This window comes from Bos grunniens, chromosome 25 (genome assembly GCF_055505025.1).
Source record: "Bos grunniens cultivar Pamir isolate PY7600 chromosome 25, Bosgru_T2T1.0, whole genome shotgun sequence".
Taxonomy (NCBI): domain Eukaryota; kingdom Metazoa; phylum Chordata; class Mammalia; order Artiodactyla; family Bovidae; genus Bos; species Bos grunniens.
In genome coordinates, this window is record NC_141189.1 from 20,567,551 (window position 1) to 20,585,721 (window position 18,171).

Below are 18,171 nucleotides of genomic sequence, written 5' to 3' on the forward strand. Positions count from 1 at the left end.
TGCTGTGAAAGTGCTGCACTCAGTATGCCAGCAAATTTGGAAAACTCAACAGTGGCCACAGAACTGGGAAAAGGTCAGTTTTCATGCCAATCCCAAAGAAAGGCAATGCCAAAGAATGCTCAAACTACCACACAATTGCACTCATCTCACACGCTAGTAAAGTAATGCTCAAAATTCTCCAAGCCAGGCTTCAGCAATATGTGAACCATGAACTTCAAGATGTTCAAGCTGGTTTTAGAAAAGGCAGAGCAACCAGAGATCAGATTGCCAACATCCGCTGGATCATCAAAAAAGCAAGAGAGTTCCAGAAAAACATCTATTTCTGCTTTATTGACTATGCCAAAGCCTTTGACTGTGTGGATCACAATAAACTGTGGAAAATTCTGAAAGAGATGGGAATACCAGACCACCTGACCTGCCCCTTGAGAAGCCTATATGCAGGTCAGGAAGCAACAGTTAGAACTGGACATGGAACAACAGACTGGTTCCAAATAGGAAAAGGAGCATGTCAAGGCTGTATATTGTCACCCTACTCATTTAACTTCTATGCAGAGTACATCATGAGAAATGGTGGGCTGGAAGAAGCACAAGCTGGAATCAAGCTTGCCGGGAGAAATATCAATGACCTCAGATATGCAGATGACACCACCCTTATGGCAGAAAGTGAAGAGGAACTAAGAATAGCCTCCTCATGAAAGTGAAAGGAGAGTGAAAAACTTGGCTTAAAGGTCAACATTCAGAAAACAAAGATCATGGCATCTGGTCCCATCACTTCATGGGAAATAGATGGGGAAACAGTGGAAACAGTGTCAGACTTTATTTTCTGAGGGCTCCCTTGGACTGCAAGGAGATCCAACCAGTCCATTCTAAAGGGTATCAGTCCTGGGTGTTCATTGGAAGGACTGATGCTAAAGGTGAAACTCCAATACTTTGGCCACCTGATGCAAAGAGTTGACTCACTGGAAAAGACTCTGATGCTGGGAGGGATTGGGGGCAGGAGGAGAAGGGGACAATAGAGGATGAGATGGCTGGATGGCACTTCATGGCAAATAGATGGGGAAACAGTGGAAACAGTGTCAGACTTTATTTTTTGGGGGCTCCAAAATCATTGCAGATGGTGATTCCAGCCATGAAATTAAAAGACGCTTACGCCTTGGAAGAAAAGTTATGACCAACCTAGATAGCATATTGAAAAGCAGAGGTATTACTTTGTCAAGGCTATGGTTTTTCCAGTGGTCATGTGTGGATGTGAGAGCCGGGATTCTGAAGAAAGCTGAGCACCAAAGAATTGATGCTTTTGAACTGTGGTGTTGGAAGAGAGATCTTGAGAGTCCCTTGGACTGCAAGGAGGTCCAACCAGTCCATCCTAAAGGAGATCAGTCCTGCGTGTTCACTGGAGGGACTGATGCTGAAGCTGAAACTCCAATACTTTGGCCACCTCATGCGAAGAATTGACTTACTGGAAAAGATCCTGATGCTGGGAGGCACTGGGGGCAGGAGGAAAAGGGGACAATAGAGGATGAGATGGCTGGATGGCATCACCAACTTGATGGACATGAGTTTGGGTGAACTCTGGGAGTTGGTGATGGACAGGGAGGCCTGGTGTGCTGCAATTCATGGGGTCCCAAAAGTCAGACACGACTGAGTGACTGAACTGAACTGAAACACTTGCAGAGTTCAAAAAATAATAGGTCTGCAGAAAATGTCTGCAGTACACAAATATTCTTACTTCAGGAATGCATTATCTGTGATGACAGGATTATAAGGTTTCCTTTTGCACGTAACTAAAAAATTATTAACGGGAAAAAAAGTTTTAAATTACATCTTGTTGTTCCTAACACTGTTCTCCATCACACTTGCATTAAAGTGACTTAAATCAAAGGTGATGTAAACTTCTGGGGAAAATGAGCCAGACTGGACTTTGGAAGAGTTCTTCATATGTAAGTAAAATGTATGATGAAGGAATCTTGTAAAAAGTACAATCTATGAAATGATAGAAACTGGTGCAGTTTTAAGACTATTAAAGCTTAAAAAAAAAATGTTGCAAAACCAAAAAGAGAAAAAAAGGATTTAGAGTTAAATTCTACTTCCAGCTCTAGTAAGTCAAAAAGGTACTCTAAGGTAAGTCAATGAATAAAAGACCACTCCCACTATTAATCAAATGAAAGGCTGAACTAGATCAGTGGGATTTTATTCTTTTTCATCATGATTTGTGACATGATACTCAAGTTTCCTGTGCTGTACAGTAGGATCTTGTTGTTTACCCATCCTATATATACAAGTAGTTTGCAGGGATCTCTTTAGTATACTTGTAAAGGTCCTACTCCTAAAAATTTTGCTTCTGGGAAAATACCCCTGGCATCTTAATTTTTCAAAGCTGGTTCATTTTTTTAAGACTTGGACTTACAGAGCCACTGGACTATATAGTCATAGGTCCCTTTCATTTCAGAAGCAGTAGGATTTAAGTGAGGTTTTGCTACTCTCCTACATAATTATGCTCCAAAACAATTATTTCTGACCTTTCTACCAGTGTTTCATCCCGTCCCCTCTGTTCTTAGTTCTACTCAAATCTACTGTTTTTTAATACCATCATTATGATCACAAGTGAACGCTCCCTCCTGTGAACTGCAAAGCTGTTATGGGATACTATTCAACATTTAAGAGGGGTTGCTGGCAATCTGTATAGTTTTTGACTTTGGGACATTTAATCATTTACAAATGAATCTGCTTCATCTGTTTATTCCTCCAGTAAGACTAAGTCATTTCTTTTTTTTTCATTTGGCCATGCTGTGTGGCTTATGGGATCTCAGATCTCCAAAAGGGATTGAACCCGGGCTCCAGCAATTCAAGAGCCAAGTCCTAATCACTGGACTGCCAGGGAATTCCAAAAGACTAAGCCGTTTCTTACAAGTCACCCACCTTACTGAATACAGTAGGATGCTACAGACTGCCAGTCAATAAAACAACAATTTAAGCAATATACAAAAAAACAAACAAAAAAAAACCATCTCTGGTCTCAGTTGTTTCCTAACAGTGAGAAATACAGACTTACCGAAAAGGTCCATCTGATTTTTCTGAGTGGACTGATATGGAGACTGTTGCAGTTATATCAGGTACGGGGGCTGGGGCAGAAGATGGATTTCCAGGGACAGGAGGGGCCAAAGAAGACTGATTAGAGGTTAGTGAAGACATAGATGGAGCTGGGTGAGTTGATGAAGATGTCACTGGAATCATCAGAGGATCCTGCTGTCTTGATATTGGAGATCTCATCAGAGGCTGTAGGTTCCGCTGGATGAGTGGTCTTGGAGGTGGTATTGGGGGAGGGGGTGGGGGTAACTGTTTTCTTAGTCTTTTCGTATAACCAGTTTCATTTTTGAAGTTATTAACAGCCTATAGACACCAAACATAAAAATGCAGAAAAAGATGTAGTATTTACTCAAGTACAGTTAAATCAAAAGATTTTTTAAAAATTTTCATAAAAAGGAATATAAATATAGCTACCTGTCGTAAGAACTTATTGGCAATTAAAGCGTCAGGAGAGACGTCATTCTGATGACATGTTGGACATGTATGTTCATCTGATTCCAAGAGTGCTGTCCTTATACCTATGTATAAGATTTTAAATATTAACAAAAGCACAGTTAGGAACCCAGTTTTTGGCCATGAATTGAAAAGATGGCTTATATGTGTTCAGTTACACTACTATTTTCCAAGCACACATTACTCATCACTTCTATTCTTAGATTAAGAAATTTAAAAGTAAATTTTAAATTTAAGAAATTTAAAAGTAAAATTTCTCTCCTGGTTATCACTCCTCTGCTCTAACCTCTACCTTAAACACAGAAGTAATGGATATAAGCTAAACAAACATTTAAATTGAGAGAAAGGACACTCTTTCTCAAATACCATTCTCTTTGGTTAGCTAACATCTAATGTATTATAGGGAGAAAATAGAAATATAGCCTAGAAAAAGACAAAATCATTATGTTGTAAATACAGGGCTTTAAAAAAAGCAATCACTTAGGAATACCCCAGTGGTCCAGTGGTTAGGACTCTACACTGCTGAGGGCCAGGGTTAAATACCTAGTCAGGGAGTTTAGATCTTATAAGCTATGTGGCATAAACAAAATTTAAAAAGGCATCACTAGGAAAGGGCATTAATATAGCAGAAGCATTATTCAGGCAAGGAAATCAGAAACATCTATAGCACAGCAGGTAAGAAGGAATACCAAATTACAGATGTACTGATTATGATTCAGTATAGTAAAAAAAAATTCCAGTTATATAAAGTGGTTTGTAAATTTAAGACACACTCTGAAACAAGCCTTAAGTAACCTCTTCTTGACTTTTGTCTTCACTGAAGAGCTTCATAACAAAGATTTGTATTCCAAAACTCTCTTTTCTTGTTTTTCTTTCGGCTGCACCACATGGCATACAGGATCTTAGTGGATCTTACGTTCCCTGACCAGGGACTGAACACCCTCTGACTCCAGCAGAAACACAAGGAGTCTTAACCACTGGACCACAAAGGAAGTCCCCCAAAACAATCTTTAGAAATGAAAAGGACCAAAGCAGGACTGGGCAATGAAATTTTTAGATGACATTATTTTCATCTGGGGAAGAACGGAAAAACTTAAGGTAAGTGGCAGAAGAGAATCAAGTGCTAATATAAGATAAATGACTAGGAAAAAAAAGTCACAAGCAACCCCCTGGCAACTGTTTGGATAATATGTTTACAGACCGTAGTTCTCAATCACCCTTAGGAATTTTAGAGTAAGCTATTTTTCACATTCCTAGAAAAGGACTTATTTTTAAAAAATACTTTGGAAATGTCTAAGGCCCCAAAAGCTTTTAAATTTCTCTATACTGATACCATTTAAAACATATTTGAAACAAAAATCCTACATTTTATAAAACCTCAGTAAAGACACCTTGATGAAGGTAAAGAAAGTGGTCAATTCTAAAGGACAGACTTTTTAAAAAAAAAAAAAGGAGCAACAAAAAGTTATTAAATGTTCAGATGCATGTATCAATAATTCATATTTTATCATTTAAATATATATTGTTCTAAGAGCCTTTCCAAGGAAATACACACACTCTAAAATACATATCTTCAAAGGTTCAACATTTCTTACATTCATCACAGTAACTGTTTCCACAGCAGGGAATGACAACAGCATCAGTCATAATATCTTTGCAGATGAGACACAACAACTCATCCGGGATAGGATCATCTTCTTCTGAAGATGATGATGGTTCCTCTGGCAAAAAAGGTGGTTTTTCTTTCTTCCCAATTGCATATGCCTCTCTGTAAAAGAAGGTCTTAGTGTTTTAACACTGTTATGGGAAAGTATTTCCAAGATATTTATATATTCTACTATACAACAGTGGGAACTTATAATCTAGTATGATGCCAAATTAGTTTATACAAGTGTAGTACTTTCCAAAATAAGAAAGCAGTTATGAATATCCTCCCCTAAACAAAAAGATATAAAACAAAATCCTAAGAGAGTATAACAAAACAGAAAGAAAAAAAAAAAGCCATAAAATTGGCTAAAAGGATCTTAGATTCTGTATTTCTAAGAACTGTGAGTCAGAGTGGTACTGTGACACAATCAAGTACCACAAAGTTATATTTAAATGGCAGAGACAGGATTTGAGCTTTAGTGATGACAACGCCCTAATCACTGCTCTCCAGCCTACCATGTTTCCTGGAAAAGTTTTTTTCCCCCTGAGTCTAACAGTCTCCAAACCTGTGAAAATACTAGTGTGAATGTCACAATACGGGAAACTAAAATTGGTACTGACATTACACAATTAAGGTGGATAATTCAAAGGAAATATGTCACTAATCACATCTATAATTAATAAACAGAATTAGACTTCAAAACAGTGGTCTTATACTTAATATTATGAGAGATTAATCTATGTATAGACAGTCGGAGTAGGAAATGGCAATCCACTCCAACATTCCTGTCTAGAAAATTCCATGGACAGAGGAGCCTGGTGGGCTACAGTCCATGGGGTCACAAAGAGTTGGACATGACTGAGCACAAGAAATATTAATGATTTAATTAGAAAAATGTGTAAAAAACTTAAAAGTAACACCTCATTAGACATTTGGGGGGGTCCATTTTTTTGTAAAAATTTTGTGGAAATGTTGGATATTAAATACATTAAAAACAAAGAAAAAAATAAGCCATTCTCAGACTTATCACCACCGCTTCCAATACCCCCATCTTCTCTGTAATCAGGCACATTTGTAAAACATAGGAATTCTTAGAGAAATCTTTTCTCTTTCATTCAGGAACAGAGTGTGTTCAACTCAATGCTAAAAATGAAAGAATCTCATCTGGACAGAGCAGGGTACCTTAGGTGTGTTATTTGTGTTGCAGTTGCTCCATAGACATCACCACGATTCCAGAAATAAGTATCAATTTGCTTATGCCCCATTGTTCCCAATTTGTGAAAGAGGAGTCTCCCACTGCCCAAAAGAGAGAAAAGAAAAGAAAAAAAAAAAAGAGGAGAACAGAGGATAGAAAAAGAAACAGAAGAAGAGTCTGAGTTGCGTATCAGTGGTGTTAGTGGAGAGGGTGAAAGTTTCATTTAAAATATTTGGGTTCCCATTTTCCCCAGTATTTGCTGTGTGTCTGTCACAAATGCACTTTTGTACTCCAGGATTCAAACAGCAATGAAGTTAATTATTAGTTATGAGTTTACAGGTGATGTTAATTCTTCCAACACAGATTTCTACTTAAATACTTTTACATTTACATCTTATTGTATTAAGATGAAGCGGTCTGCTCTTAAACTTTGTCTGTAAAAAGCCATCAATTTCAACCTAAAACTGTTTGGATGCATGTATGAAATGTCTGAATTAGAAACAGCATACAACAAACTGCTCTAAGATGAACCACAAAAACACACAATGGTAGACTGATAAAAAATAGATGGGAGTGAAGCTGAGAAAGTGAGCAGGGTTGGGAGTTTAGAAAAACATTAATTCTTATCTGTTAACTAAAGCAATGTATTTACCTACTCAAAAACAATCTTTTTTCAGAATCATTCTGTAAGCGTAGCATTTTCGTTGTCCTTACCTGCTCATCACATTTTGATAATATAGCACAAAGCCGACAAAAACTGTTCTTAATAAATATTCTGTCACTGGGAACATGGATATCTATTCTTTAAATTGATGTTTCTCAAGGCATGCCTTGAGCATCCTCTAACCTCATATTCTCCTGGAGGACTTGTTAAAGATGCAGACTGAGAATATAATCCCTCGGGGGTGGGGAGAGGAGTGGGACAGGGCACCTAGACTGTTTTAACACACTTCTGCAAGAGATTCTTTTGTACAATAAAGTTACAGAGTCACAGTCTCAGGGAACACTTAATACTGTGTTTTATGTTGTGTGAGTTTGCAACAGTTGAGGGTAATCAAAAGATAACTAAATGTATTAATAAAAGCAGATAAAATGGGAAGTGACCCAACTGAATTATGCCACTAGGTTTCCTGTCTATTCATTTCATTAAAAATTGGCTCCTAAAATAAAACCTGAAAACATGTGAAAAATAAGCATTAAGGTATGGCTTACAGAGCTACAAACAGTTTATAACAGAAAAATAGTTCTGAACTGTTATATAACAGATCTCAACTAACAGTTTATAAAATAAACCATACTTTAGAATCTTAAGATTCACATAGTATATCCAAACTAGTCAAGATACTTGAGTATTTCCTATAATCTTCACACTTAAATCTGCCTTGATATCTTGCAGAACTTTTATTCTTAAGCCTCTTGTTTCTTAAAAAGTCTAAGACACTTAACTTGTTCATTTAAAAGATGCAAATAGCATACAAGATTATGTAGGAGTATGTATGTGAATGAGGAAGAAAGCAGGGAATGACAGAAAAAAGAAAAATTAGAAGACCACAAGGAAAGTGGCACTCACTGGTAACAAAAACCCCAAATACATTTTTAATTTGCTTTAAATGGAGCAGACTGCAGCCTCTCATTCTTAACACAGAAATGCGACATATAGACTAAGACTTGGTATACAATGTTTGTAAGGAATCCAAGTAGCCAAGTTACAAGCCCAAGATTAAATAAAACACTATCACCGGGATTGACTGTAATCTCCACAGATCATACCCAATTTGAATACTTACGCATCTATAGTTGGTATGGCATATTTTCCAGTGTTGGTAAGCATTGCACCTTTCATGTTAGGATCTTTCACTTCCATCATAAAACTTCTGGGAATTCCAGTGCTCTTTTTAATCCTAGGACCAGATTCAAAGTTCTTATCCTACAGGTAGGGGAAAGGAGAGAGGAGGAAGAGAAAAAGCAGTTACCATTATTTAATAATATTAGCTAACACACAGTATTTACTATCTGCTTGTATTATTTGTAGAGCTTTACATGTATGATCTCATTTAATCCTCACAACAGCCATGTGAGGTAAGTACTATCACTATCTTCATTTCACAGAGAAGAAACAACAGGCTTGGAGACATTCACGTAACTTGCTCACTCAGTGGCAGTGTCAAGATTTGACACCGGTAGTTTGGCTCCAGAAGCTGTGCTCATTTGCCACTATAACGTAGAAGCCAATATTTACCAAGAGAAATAATATGGCTAAGGAAAAATTTTAGTTTGAACTTACCCCATTTGTTGGGCAATTCTTAATATAATGGCCAGGTTTACCACAACGGAAACAAGTATAAGATGGAGGTGGTGGACCTAAAGGTTTCTTCATGTAACTGAAAGGGGAAAAAAAAAGATTACATGAACACAAAGACTTTTTAAAAAAAAAAAAAGCTCTTGACATGGGGGGCTGTTAAGTACCACCCCAAAATACGTACTAGAATAAAGTACTTATAAACTTACTTGATCGGGTCGTATTCATGGCCAGATTGCGACATCATTGCTTTAATTTTATCTTCTTCAGAAGCATTGGCTTCAGCCAGATTGGCAGTCTGTTTAACAGGTAATTATTTGACACACACATTAGAAACACATTTAAGACCACACAGCCAAAGACAACACCACTCATCCTGTAAAGAGCAATATCTAATCTTGCATAAAAACAGTTATTAACAAGTATAACCTAGAAGAGGCATGGGGAGTGCCTTAGGTCATTACATGATGTTTGGGTGTCTATGGGTTGAAGAAAGTCCTTCTGGGGGCACTCAAACCTTAGACCCTGTTTGTACCTTACATTAAGATTTACATACTACTCTTCTAAGTTAAAAACTGAGATTAAGTTAGAGAAACACTTGACATTTTTAAATATTAAAAATAATTCAAGTGTCATAGCATTAAGCATCAAGTGTCAAGCACACGACTTAGAGGTAGGGTTGGGGACAGGACACTGAACATATTATGCAGCAGATACTAGAAATCAGAAGGCTCTTTAAGTAGTGGTGCCAAATTTAAAATTAAGTGCAAAGCACATGCATTGAGCATTCAAATTATAAATCCAACTCTCCAAAGATTTATGAACTTCATCTCTGAGGTATTACATACAGTAGTCTAGATAATAAGCAGGGTCTAAGGGAGTGAGTCCTAATAACTTGAATCTTCAAGCATCTAGCACTCATTATCAGCCATTCATTAGGTTTTAGCTTTACATTCATCCACAAAACAAGCAACCAGTTTTAACACTTTATTGTAATTTTATATACAAAGAATGCTTAACATTAACAGAGCTTAGAACAACAGCAACATTTACAAAAAACTGGATTACAGATGTTGAACAACTAATTTGTTTGAACCCAAACATTAACTTACAAATAGTTAAAGAAAAAAAAAGTCCCCCAAACCTCCAAAACTCCCCAACTGCTTCCCACAAAGAAACAATGGAGGAATAGACCAGAACTCAAATATGGTCCTTACAGTACAGAAGACTTTAAACAGTGAACTATAAGTTGCTAAAGATGTTAACTCTATGCTAAACCACTTTGCATTAAAAAATTATTGAGGTTGGTTTTAGAATTATCAACTTTATACTTTTCCCACAACAGGAGTTTAAAAAGCTGTATTTGTTACTAGGACATTTTGGGGATACATTCTAGGGGATAAGGACAAAACCTACAACAAAGCCAAGGACAAGATAGGGACAGCACTAATGGAAAACTTGTCTACTAATTCACTTTGGTTGCTAAATATAATTTTATATTTCTGATAGCAGGGGAAAAAAGGATTTTTGGAAAACTTCCTTCTTGGCCCTCAAAACACTACCTGTTCTCTATCATTTGCCTTTTTTCCCCTAAAGGCATAATTTGCAAACTAAGTCTATTGTTTTAAAAATTAATCCATCACTAGTGCTTTCCCAAACAAAAGGTACACACTGTTGAGCAGAAAACTGCAAGCAATCTTATCGCAAAACATGGCATATACAATGATTTCAGGAGGTAACAATTTGCCCCTCTGCCAAACATACACATTGGTATATTCCTGCGAACAACTTTATACATTTACACAATTCATGTAGTCTGTGTTCAAACAAATTAGGTTGTTTAAAACTTTTTCTAATGCAGACAGACTACAAGTCTATAGCATAGAGAAACAACTGTATCACATTTAAAACGTTAACTTTCAAGGGATCAATTCAAATATTCAAGAAATAACCACGCAATTGTCCATGTAAAGGAAAGCTTCTATTTTGGCTGTATAAAGTCCACATAAATTACAGCCAAAATCAGGGAATTCCTCCAGAAATCTGTTAGTTTCCAATGTATAAATAAACAAAATGTATGAGAAAAAAGGCAAGTAAGTGTAGCTTCATTTGTTTCTTCTGTCTTGAAGATGAAACTCCAACATTATGGTGAAGCAAAATACTCCCCCTATCTTCTCAAAACAGCAGCTACTCTTTACAGGATAGTAATAATATGTACAAATGTTTCTGCAAAGTATTTCCTCCCCCAACCCCTCTTAAAACAACTGCTCCACATTAAAAAAAATTACGATGTTAGAAAAAGATTTATATTTTCAAGAATATATATATACCTTTGTAAGCTGGGCCAGAGAAATAGACGCAGAAGAGTCATCAATCTGTTCATAAAAAATTAAACACACATTCAAGTTCCACACTGAAAACATCTGAAAGTGATCATTTACTCCCTACTGCCACTTAATGTTCAAATATTGGGTATTTTTATTAGAAGTTTTCGAAAGAATGTTATCTTGTTTTAAGCTGAAATGTAGCTCACCCAACTTATCCTTTTCCACACATCTCACATACAATAAATAAAGGTTAATGGTTGAAGGGGATGCTATTACAATGAGAAAACAGTAAAGAAAAGGATAGGAAAGCTGCTCAGTGTGGTGATTAAATACTAAGAGTCCCAGGTTTATCAGTGATTTCTAAAACTAATGATGCTCAAGACAATGTACACTAGAAGAGAGAATAAGAAATCTAACTTTCCTATAATGCCAGTATACAACCCTGTAAAAACAAGCAGCTCTTTAAAGGCTCAGATAATTGCTTTAATAAAACAGCTCCCAAATAATTGCTACTTTCCCCTCTTTTGAGTACGTACTGCTCGGTCTGAATAAGTTTATTCTCCCATGCAAAGCATCAGTAGCTAATCTCGCCAAAGAAACCACAGCTTTATCAGGGCAAAAATTTTAAGCCAAATAAAGGGAAACAAAAGGCATCCCGGGGCAGGGCAAACAGAGCAGTTATAGGATGGACTTCAATATGCGGGGGAAATAGTTACTTTAATCAAAGGGAGCAAGTATTAAACATGGATATAAGAGGGCTTTAAAACACGTATGTTCAAATGTATTTAAAAGTGCTTATTTGTTTCCCTGAACTATATTAATATCAGTTTTTAAAAAGTGTTTATGCATGGGTGTGTAAATGTATACACACACACAATCTTTAGCGTGTAACTCTAAAGACATGATTTCCCTACAAGTGTACCAAAATGAAAACATTATCAGCTTCCTATATAGTAAGTGGGTTGCTTATTCAACATGTTACAAATTTCTCATGCATTACTGGTCAGAACTCTTCTTTAAAATGGAGAGAATGTAGAGATGTCTGGATCAAAGGAAAAAAAAAGTGAGTCTTCATCATGCATTTTTCAAGGATTCCAAAGAACTGAGAGTATTTGAAAAAGAAAAAAAAAAAAGCAGCATGACTTGGAGCCCCAAATAGAAATGTAACCAGTTTCAATATGTAGTTCTTAGCTTAATGCCACCACAGCAGGAATGCAATAAATGGAAATAAAACTAATGTTGGCTAAATTTAAAATACATCTTATACATGTCTTAAGAGTTTTAAAAGCTAGTTTGATGGATATTACTGTTGGGATGTTTATCTAAACAAAAGGTTCTCAGCTCCACATTGAGGGACTATAGAGTCCATAAATGCACTAACCCCATATACATTCCTAGCCATATAATCTATCAGTGGGTTGAAGTGTTCTTTCCTTAAAGAATGAATATCTCAAGAGGTAAATTTAGGAAAGAAAAATTGAAAGAACACAGCCTATTTTTACCCAGAAAAATTCTGACCTATTCAATCTATTTTGAAGAGCATAACATTTTATATCAACCAGGAATTACCTGAATTTTAAGAAATAAGGACTGAACAAACTGCTGTCAACCATCATCTATACTATGTTTCTAATCAAAGAAACAAATAGCCTTTTAAAATAGCCTTTTACTATACAGAATATGCATGCTGATCACTTCCTTAGAAAGAAAGCAGCAGTTATATTACACTTTTTTACTGCTGAAACCAAAAAAACCTAACTTTTTTGTTGTTCTTCTTCTCCTCAAATACAGCTGTCTTTTTGTTATTATGCCAGGCTTTCCTATTCTTCCTTTGGGCCAACTTGTTATTAGGAGCATATATTTAGTTATGAGTGCTTTTAGATATTCAACAGCATCTAAATCACTTTTTTCCCATCAAATAATCTGTGGATTCTTTACCAACTGAGCTATAAGGGAAGCCCCTATATATAGCACATTAATACCCTATAAAAATACAAGGAGGTATAATTTACCACAAATTTAGGAAGGCATCCAATTGTTTTCTACATATAGCAAGATATTAAGAAATAAGTGAAAATACTGACAAGAAATGATTTAAAAATGAGTAGGAATTTATATGTATTAAACATCAATTAAAAAAACCCTACTTTAAAAAAGTAGTCTCTAGAAACACTGATTAATATGCACACTGTGGACATGATTAAAATTAACCTACCTCTCTCACATCTAATTTGTGGTCTTGCTTCTGGGAGCAAGAATCTGAAATCTTTTATGTCAACTATACTTGCCTGAAATTAAAGGATCTTACAAAATGTAATTCTGACGTTAGCAGAAGGCCCACAGCTTTGGAACACGGAAGGATAACTACAAACAGCAAAGCTGTGCAATATAGAAACAGCCATCCTTGATTAGAGCTGGCTTAAGTTACCAAAAATGTACATACATTTACTTTTACTAATCAGAATTAAAAAATCTGGCTTTAGTGATTTTGTCTTAATTGTGAATGTGCATAGGACACCTAAGTCTCCTAAGATGGGCACTAATGATGCTTTATGAATATATTTTCTCGTATTTTAAATGTCAGCAAATGTACCCCAAGCAAATAATGGGGATATTATGTTATCTAATTTCTCCACTTCAAATAATTCTACCTAAAAATTAAAGCCACTTTTAGTTATTTTTTTTTTTAAAAAAGAAGAAAGAAAAGAGAAACCTAAATAAGCATAAAATAAACTGCTTCTTATAAGTGTAATACAGACATGCCAGGGAACACACAAGGCTAAAAGAATGTTAACTTTATTTATGAACATGTGATCTGTGCTTATACACATGCTAATAAACAAAAAGGAAATAATTGTTTTCAAGAAATAAAACTTCATCTGAATTAGTTTAAATACTGTATAAAATGTACTTTATACAAAATGTGTTACATTAACTACTACAGTCACCAGTATAGTCAATCTAATTTGTGCTAGCATTTGGATACATAAAAATCAGTTTTAAACCAATCACCAGCAAAACAGAAACTTGTGGACAGTTTTTACAGCATTATGCTTTAAAAAAAAAAAAAAACCCCAAACCCCCAAAAAACCATATACCCCAAAGAGGGAAAAAAACTCCCAAAACACTAAGTTTTGATTTTTGAATCACTATATTTAGTTCCATGAGAACTAAAGGCCATATACTTTAGAAAACAAGTCCAAAGTTCAGATATTCTATGTTATCGTGTTTAAGATTCAATGATCCAAGGTTAGTGAAAATACCTGATACACAATTAAAAGATCACTAGTATTTTAAAAGGATAAAGTTGAAAGAGCAAGCAATACCCTTAAATTCTAAGTGAGGATTTCAGACATCTTGTATTGTGTACAAATCAAGCCTGAGCACTCAAACGTTTAGAGAACCATCAAGTTTTACAGAACTCAATTACTACAGATCTCTGTTCTGAACCGGGTGTTTCACCCTATAACTCAGGAATGCTGCTACCTTTTACTTAAAAGCTCAAAGTCAAAAAGGTGTCATACTTAAGGTTACTAAGATGTTAACCTGGTTAAGAGGAGTTACCTTTGATAAGCTACAGCTTTCAGTTAGCTTACAATTAATGCAGCATTTTAATACCTTATGAGAAAGAGGGAATTATTTTAATTCGGACAACTGAGCAGACTAGAAGTAAAAGATCTCTATTAAAACTTGAGTACTCAATTGTATAAAATCATCAAAATCATCGACGAAACATTGTATACTTGTAGGGGGCCCAATTCCAGGTTTCACTTTACAGTACAGATGTAAACAAAGAATAGGAGCTCAAAACTGCCAAATAAAGCAAAACTAAATAATAAAAGCTGCGTCAATGGTCTCTGGAAAGCTCTATGACGTGTCTGAACTTGGAGAAAGCATCAAACTTTAAATATAAGCTTTGGATGTTGCTAATGCATTTTTCAAAGCCATCAATCAGGCAGAAAAAAAGAAAAAAAAAAAACCCAAAAACCAAAAAAAAACTAAGTGATACAACGTGAAAATGGCAAAATATACATTCCAAACATTTTTTTTATTGCAGGAAACAAAAAGCACACAACAGCCTGTACATACATACAAAATACTAACTATAGACAGACAGATGCAGAACATGTTACCATGTTCATCAGTGTAAAACCTACACGATCTAAAAAGGATCATACATTAACTGTACAACACAGTGTCATACAGGGAGAATGCTACCATATTTAATATGAAACAGTGGTTTTTGGGCACAAATTACCCATTTCTACAAAATAAAGTGTGTAAATTATGCCACATATATCCATATTCAACTGAGCTGTCATCAAAATACATTTTATTTACAATATGTACTATGATCAACTGGATATTACGTTCTAAAAATGATTTACTTCACTGCTACATTATAAAGGAAAAAGCAACGTGTAGAAAAAGTGTGAGATTGTGTTTTTACATACTGCTTTTGAAGTTCCCATCACTGGTTCAGTTCGACTTCTAAAAAGACAAAAAGAAAAACAGCATTAACTCTCTGAGTAGCTATTAATCAATTTTTGTGCTAAAAACATCTCTCCAATCATAAATTTTTTAGGATCACAACTTTTCCTTGGCACAAAGATTTAAAAACAACCAATTTCAGAAGTAATAAATATACTACCTTATTTAATTTTTACTACCTTTGAACAGTTTAAGATGCATTTTTGGTTTAAAAAAAAATCCATACTTGGTAATTATAGAATAGATGTGTATCTTTCTACCTAAAATAAATGTTTTCTGAAAGGCAGTATGAGGATTTTGTTATTCAAGAAACTTTGTGGCTATTTCTTAATAGGCTGAACAAGTATATTAATCCTCACTTTTTAATAGGTACAGATGAGAATTTTCATACCCTGAATTACCTTACAGCAAGACTGCTGCTGTAAATACTTTATAATTTGGAGCCCTGAGAAACTGTTATGCTCCAAAAACTAAATTTCAAATCCAGAAAAGACAGGTTGGCAGTTTCATCTTTTTAAAAGTCTCAACACAGTGACCAAGATAAAATAGGAACGCTATCTTCCAGAAAAATCAACAGTTTGACAGTGTATTTTCGTTAAAAGAATAAGTTTAATAAGTTGGTTATGGAGAATTGAACTGATTTTTAAAAATATATACACAAGTAAGCTCAAGAAGAAATTCCTTTAAAAGTCCACACAGGAAAGGGTATGAGGGTCAAGTTGCTAAAATATAGCCTGTAAAGGCTTAGTTTTAGTTTTAAGTTTATGCTATCCTGACAGAAAAATGTTAGATAGGATATGAAAGGAATTTCTGGTTTGTACATGACTGGGACATCCTGAGATAAAAATGAAAGTTTCATTTACTAGTATTTGCTCAACAAACTCAAAAACACTTCATGAGGCAAGTATATTATAAAAGAAACCAAATACATAGTGAATTACACATGCAATTCTGTAAGAGGCAACTATTTTCCCATGTACTTTAAACAATTCTCTCCCTAAAGTTTCTGAATATCAAAACAATCTCCTGAAACTGAATGTTTGCTATTTTTACAAAGCACTTAGTAAATTAAGGTATAACTTCACACTAAATTCTAGGAAATAATTCTTCCCTTATAATGTCTCAAAATTATATAAAGTTAAAGGTACATAGCTCACTTGGTATTTACAGAAGGAAAAAAAAAAGTCTTCAGCTTTTAAAGTTACTATACAAAAGATTTAAGAACCTCCAAATGTTAAAATATGGAATAGAACTTTAAACTAAATGAGAACAGTCTTAGAAAGAAAACTTGCCCACATGAAGCAAAGCTCCAGGAAATGACTTTATTTTACCTCAATTCCAAGAACACATTCCATTTCCTAGGACTGGCAAATTCCAGAATGTTTCATTGACCAAAAGCAGAATTTGCCAGAATTTCACTGACCAAAAGCAGAATTTGCCAGAATTTCAAGTAAGTCTATCTTACCTCTGAGTATTTTTTAAATAGCCCAAGTTGCTATCCTCTTCACAGATCATACTGAGTTGGTCAAAAAGTTCGTTTCGGTTTTTTCATTCCATTGTTTGGAAAAACCTGAAGAAACTTTTTGGCCAACCCAGTAACTGTTATCAGCATTAAAATGGCAAGAAAGCAGAGAAAGTTAGATATAAAGTTATAATCCTGCCCTTTTAGTGAACTCCTTAAGCTCTAGACCATTCCTAAGTATTACCACTGTAATTCCTACTCCAATAAAGGGCATTTGCCATGTGCCAGGCACTACTGAATTCCTCCAATTCCTTGGAGTTACATATATTTTATTTTGAGGAATCTGAGGTACAGACTTTAGGTAATTTACCCAAATACAATTTCACACAACTGGTGTGAAGCAATAAATGGGAGTCAAATCTAAGCCTGATTTCAGTGTCTGTGCTCATGAATCCTATAAACATCGCTTTCCAACAAAGTCCCTTATTAATGAGAAGCAAATACTAGCATTACTGAATACTCCTGACGCTGACAAAATATTTAGGACAGATTTCAAGACACTTACATTCTTGTAGTGAAAAAATGGTAGGGGGGAAAAGTGCCCAGGTAATAAAAACCAACGAAGGGGAAAGATTTACTTATTTGAAGATCATTTGCTTTTTGTTAGTATTACCTATATAGATCAAAAAGCCTACTCACTCTTACTTCTGACTACAGTTTAACTGGGGAAAGAAACCAGGAAAACAAACGTTCTCGTAATTTTAAGGATTAAGAAGACATACTCATTAGCACAAAGTAATGAGTTCAGTTCTAAAGTATACCTTTTCCTTCTCACAAAGTAAAAAGTATTTTGAGAACTTGCAAATGTGGAATTTAATAAATACTTACATAACATATGTCTTGCTTGTAGATTTAACACCTCCAATAGGAATTCTTCTAACAATTACAGATGAATTTTTAGGAATTAGAGCATTATCATCAGTATATTCTGTAAATAAAAGGATAAAGAGTTGAATTTCTATTTAGAGATTTGGGTAAGTTATAGTCCTCAAGAATTAGAAAACTTCAACCAGACATAAATGTTATGGGAAATCATCTTAAATATAAAAGAGCATTAATAACCACATGTTCCTTGCATCGAGATTATTGTCAGAACAAATATCCAAAGCCATAAGGAGTTAACACCAAATATGTCAACAGGTTCTTGCC

At 35.1% G+C, this 18,171-nt stretch overlaps 1 protein-coding gene across 4 annotated transcripts in view; it reads right to left on the bottom strand.

The window, feature by feature from the left end:
* RBBP6 (RB binding protein 6, ubiquitin ligase) overlaps positions 1–18,171 on the bottom strand; it is a 35,597-nt gene that overhangs the window by 11,583 nt on the left and 5,843 nt on the right. For 3 of the 4 annotated variants that reach the window (XM_086375288.1, XM_086375287.1, XM_086375289.1), the window contains exons 2-10: positions 17,851–17,950; positions 15,464–15,500; positions 11,013–11,057; positions 8,892–8,980; positions 8,668–8,764; positions 8,171–8,310; positions 5,136–5,308; positions 3,502–3,605; positions 3,053–3,390 (exon numbers count right to left, since the gene is read on the bottom strand). In XM_086375288.1, coding sequence (XP_086231414.1) covers positions 3,053–3,390; positions 3,502–3,605; positions 5,136–5,308; positions 8,171–8,310; positions 8,668–8,764; positions 8,892–8,980; positions 11,013–11,057; positions 15,464–15,500; positions 17,851–17,950 — 1,123 coding nt within the window. Of the gene's footprint in view, positions 1–3,052; positions 3,391–3,501; positions 3,606–5,135; positions 5,309–6,370; positions 6,485–8,170; positions 8,311–8,667; positions 8,765–8,891; positions 8,981–11,012; positions 11,058–15,463; positions 15,501–17,850; positions 17,951–18,171 lie in introns of all 4 variants that reach the window. The other variant, XM_086375290.1, reaches the window with a different exon arrangement.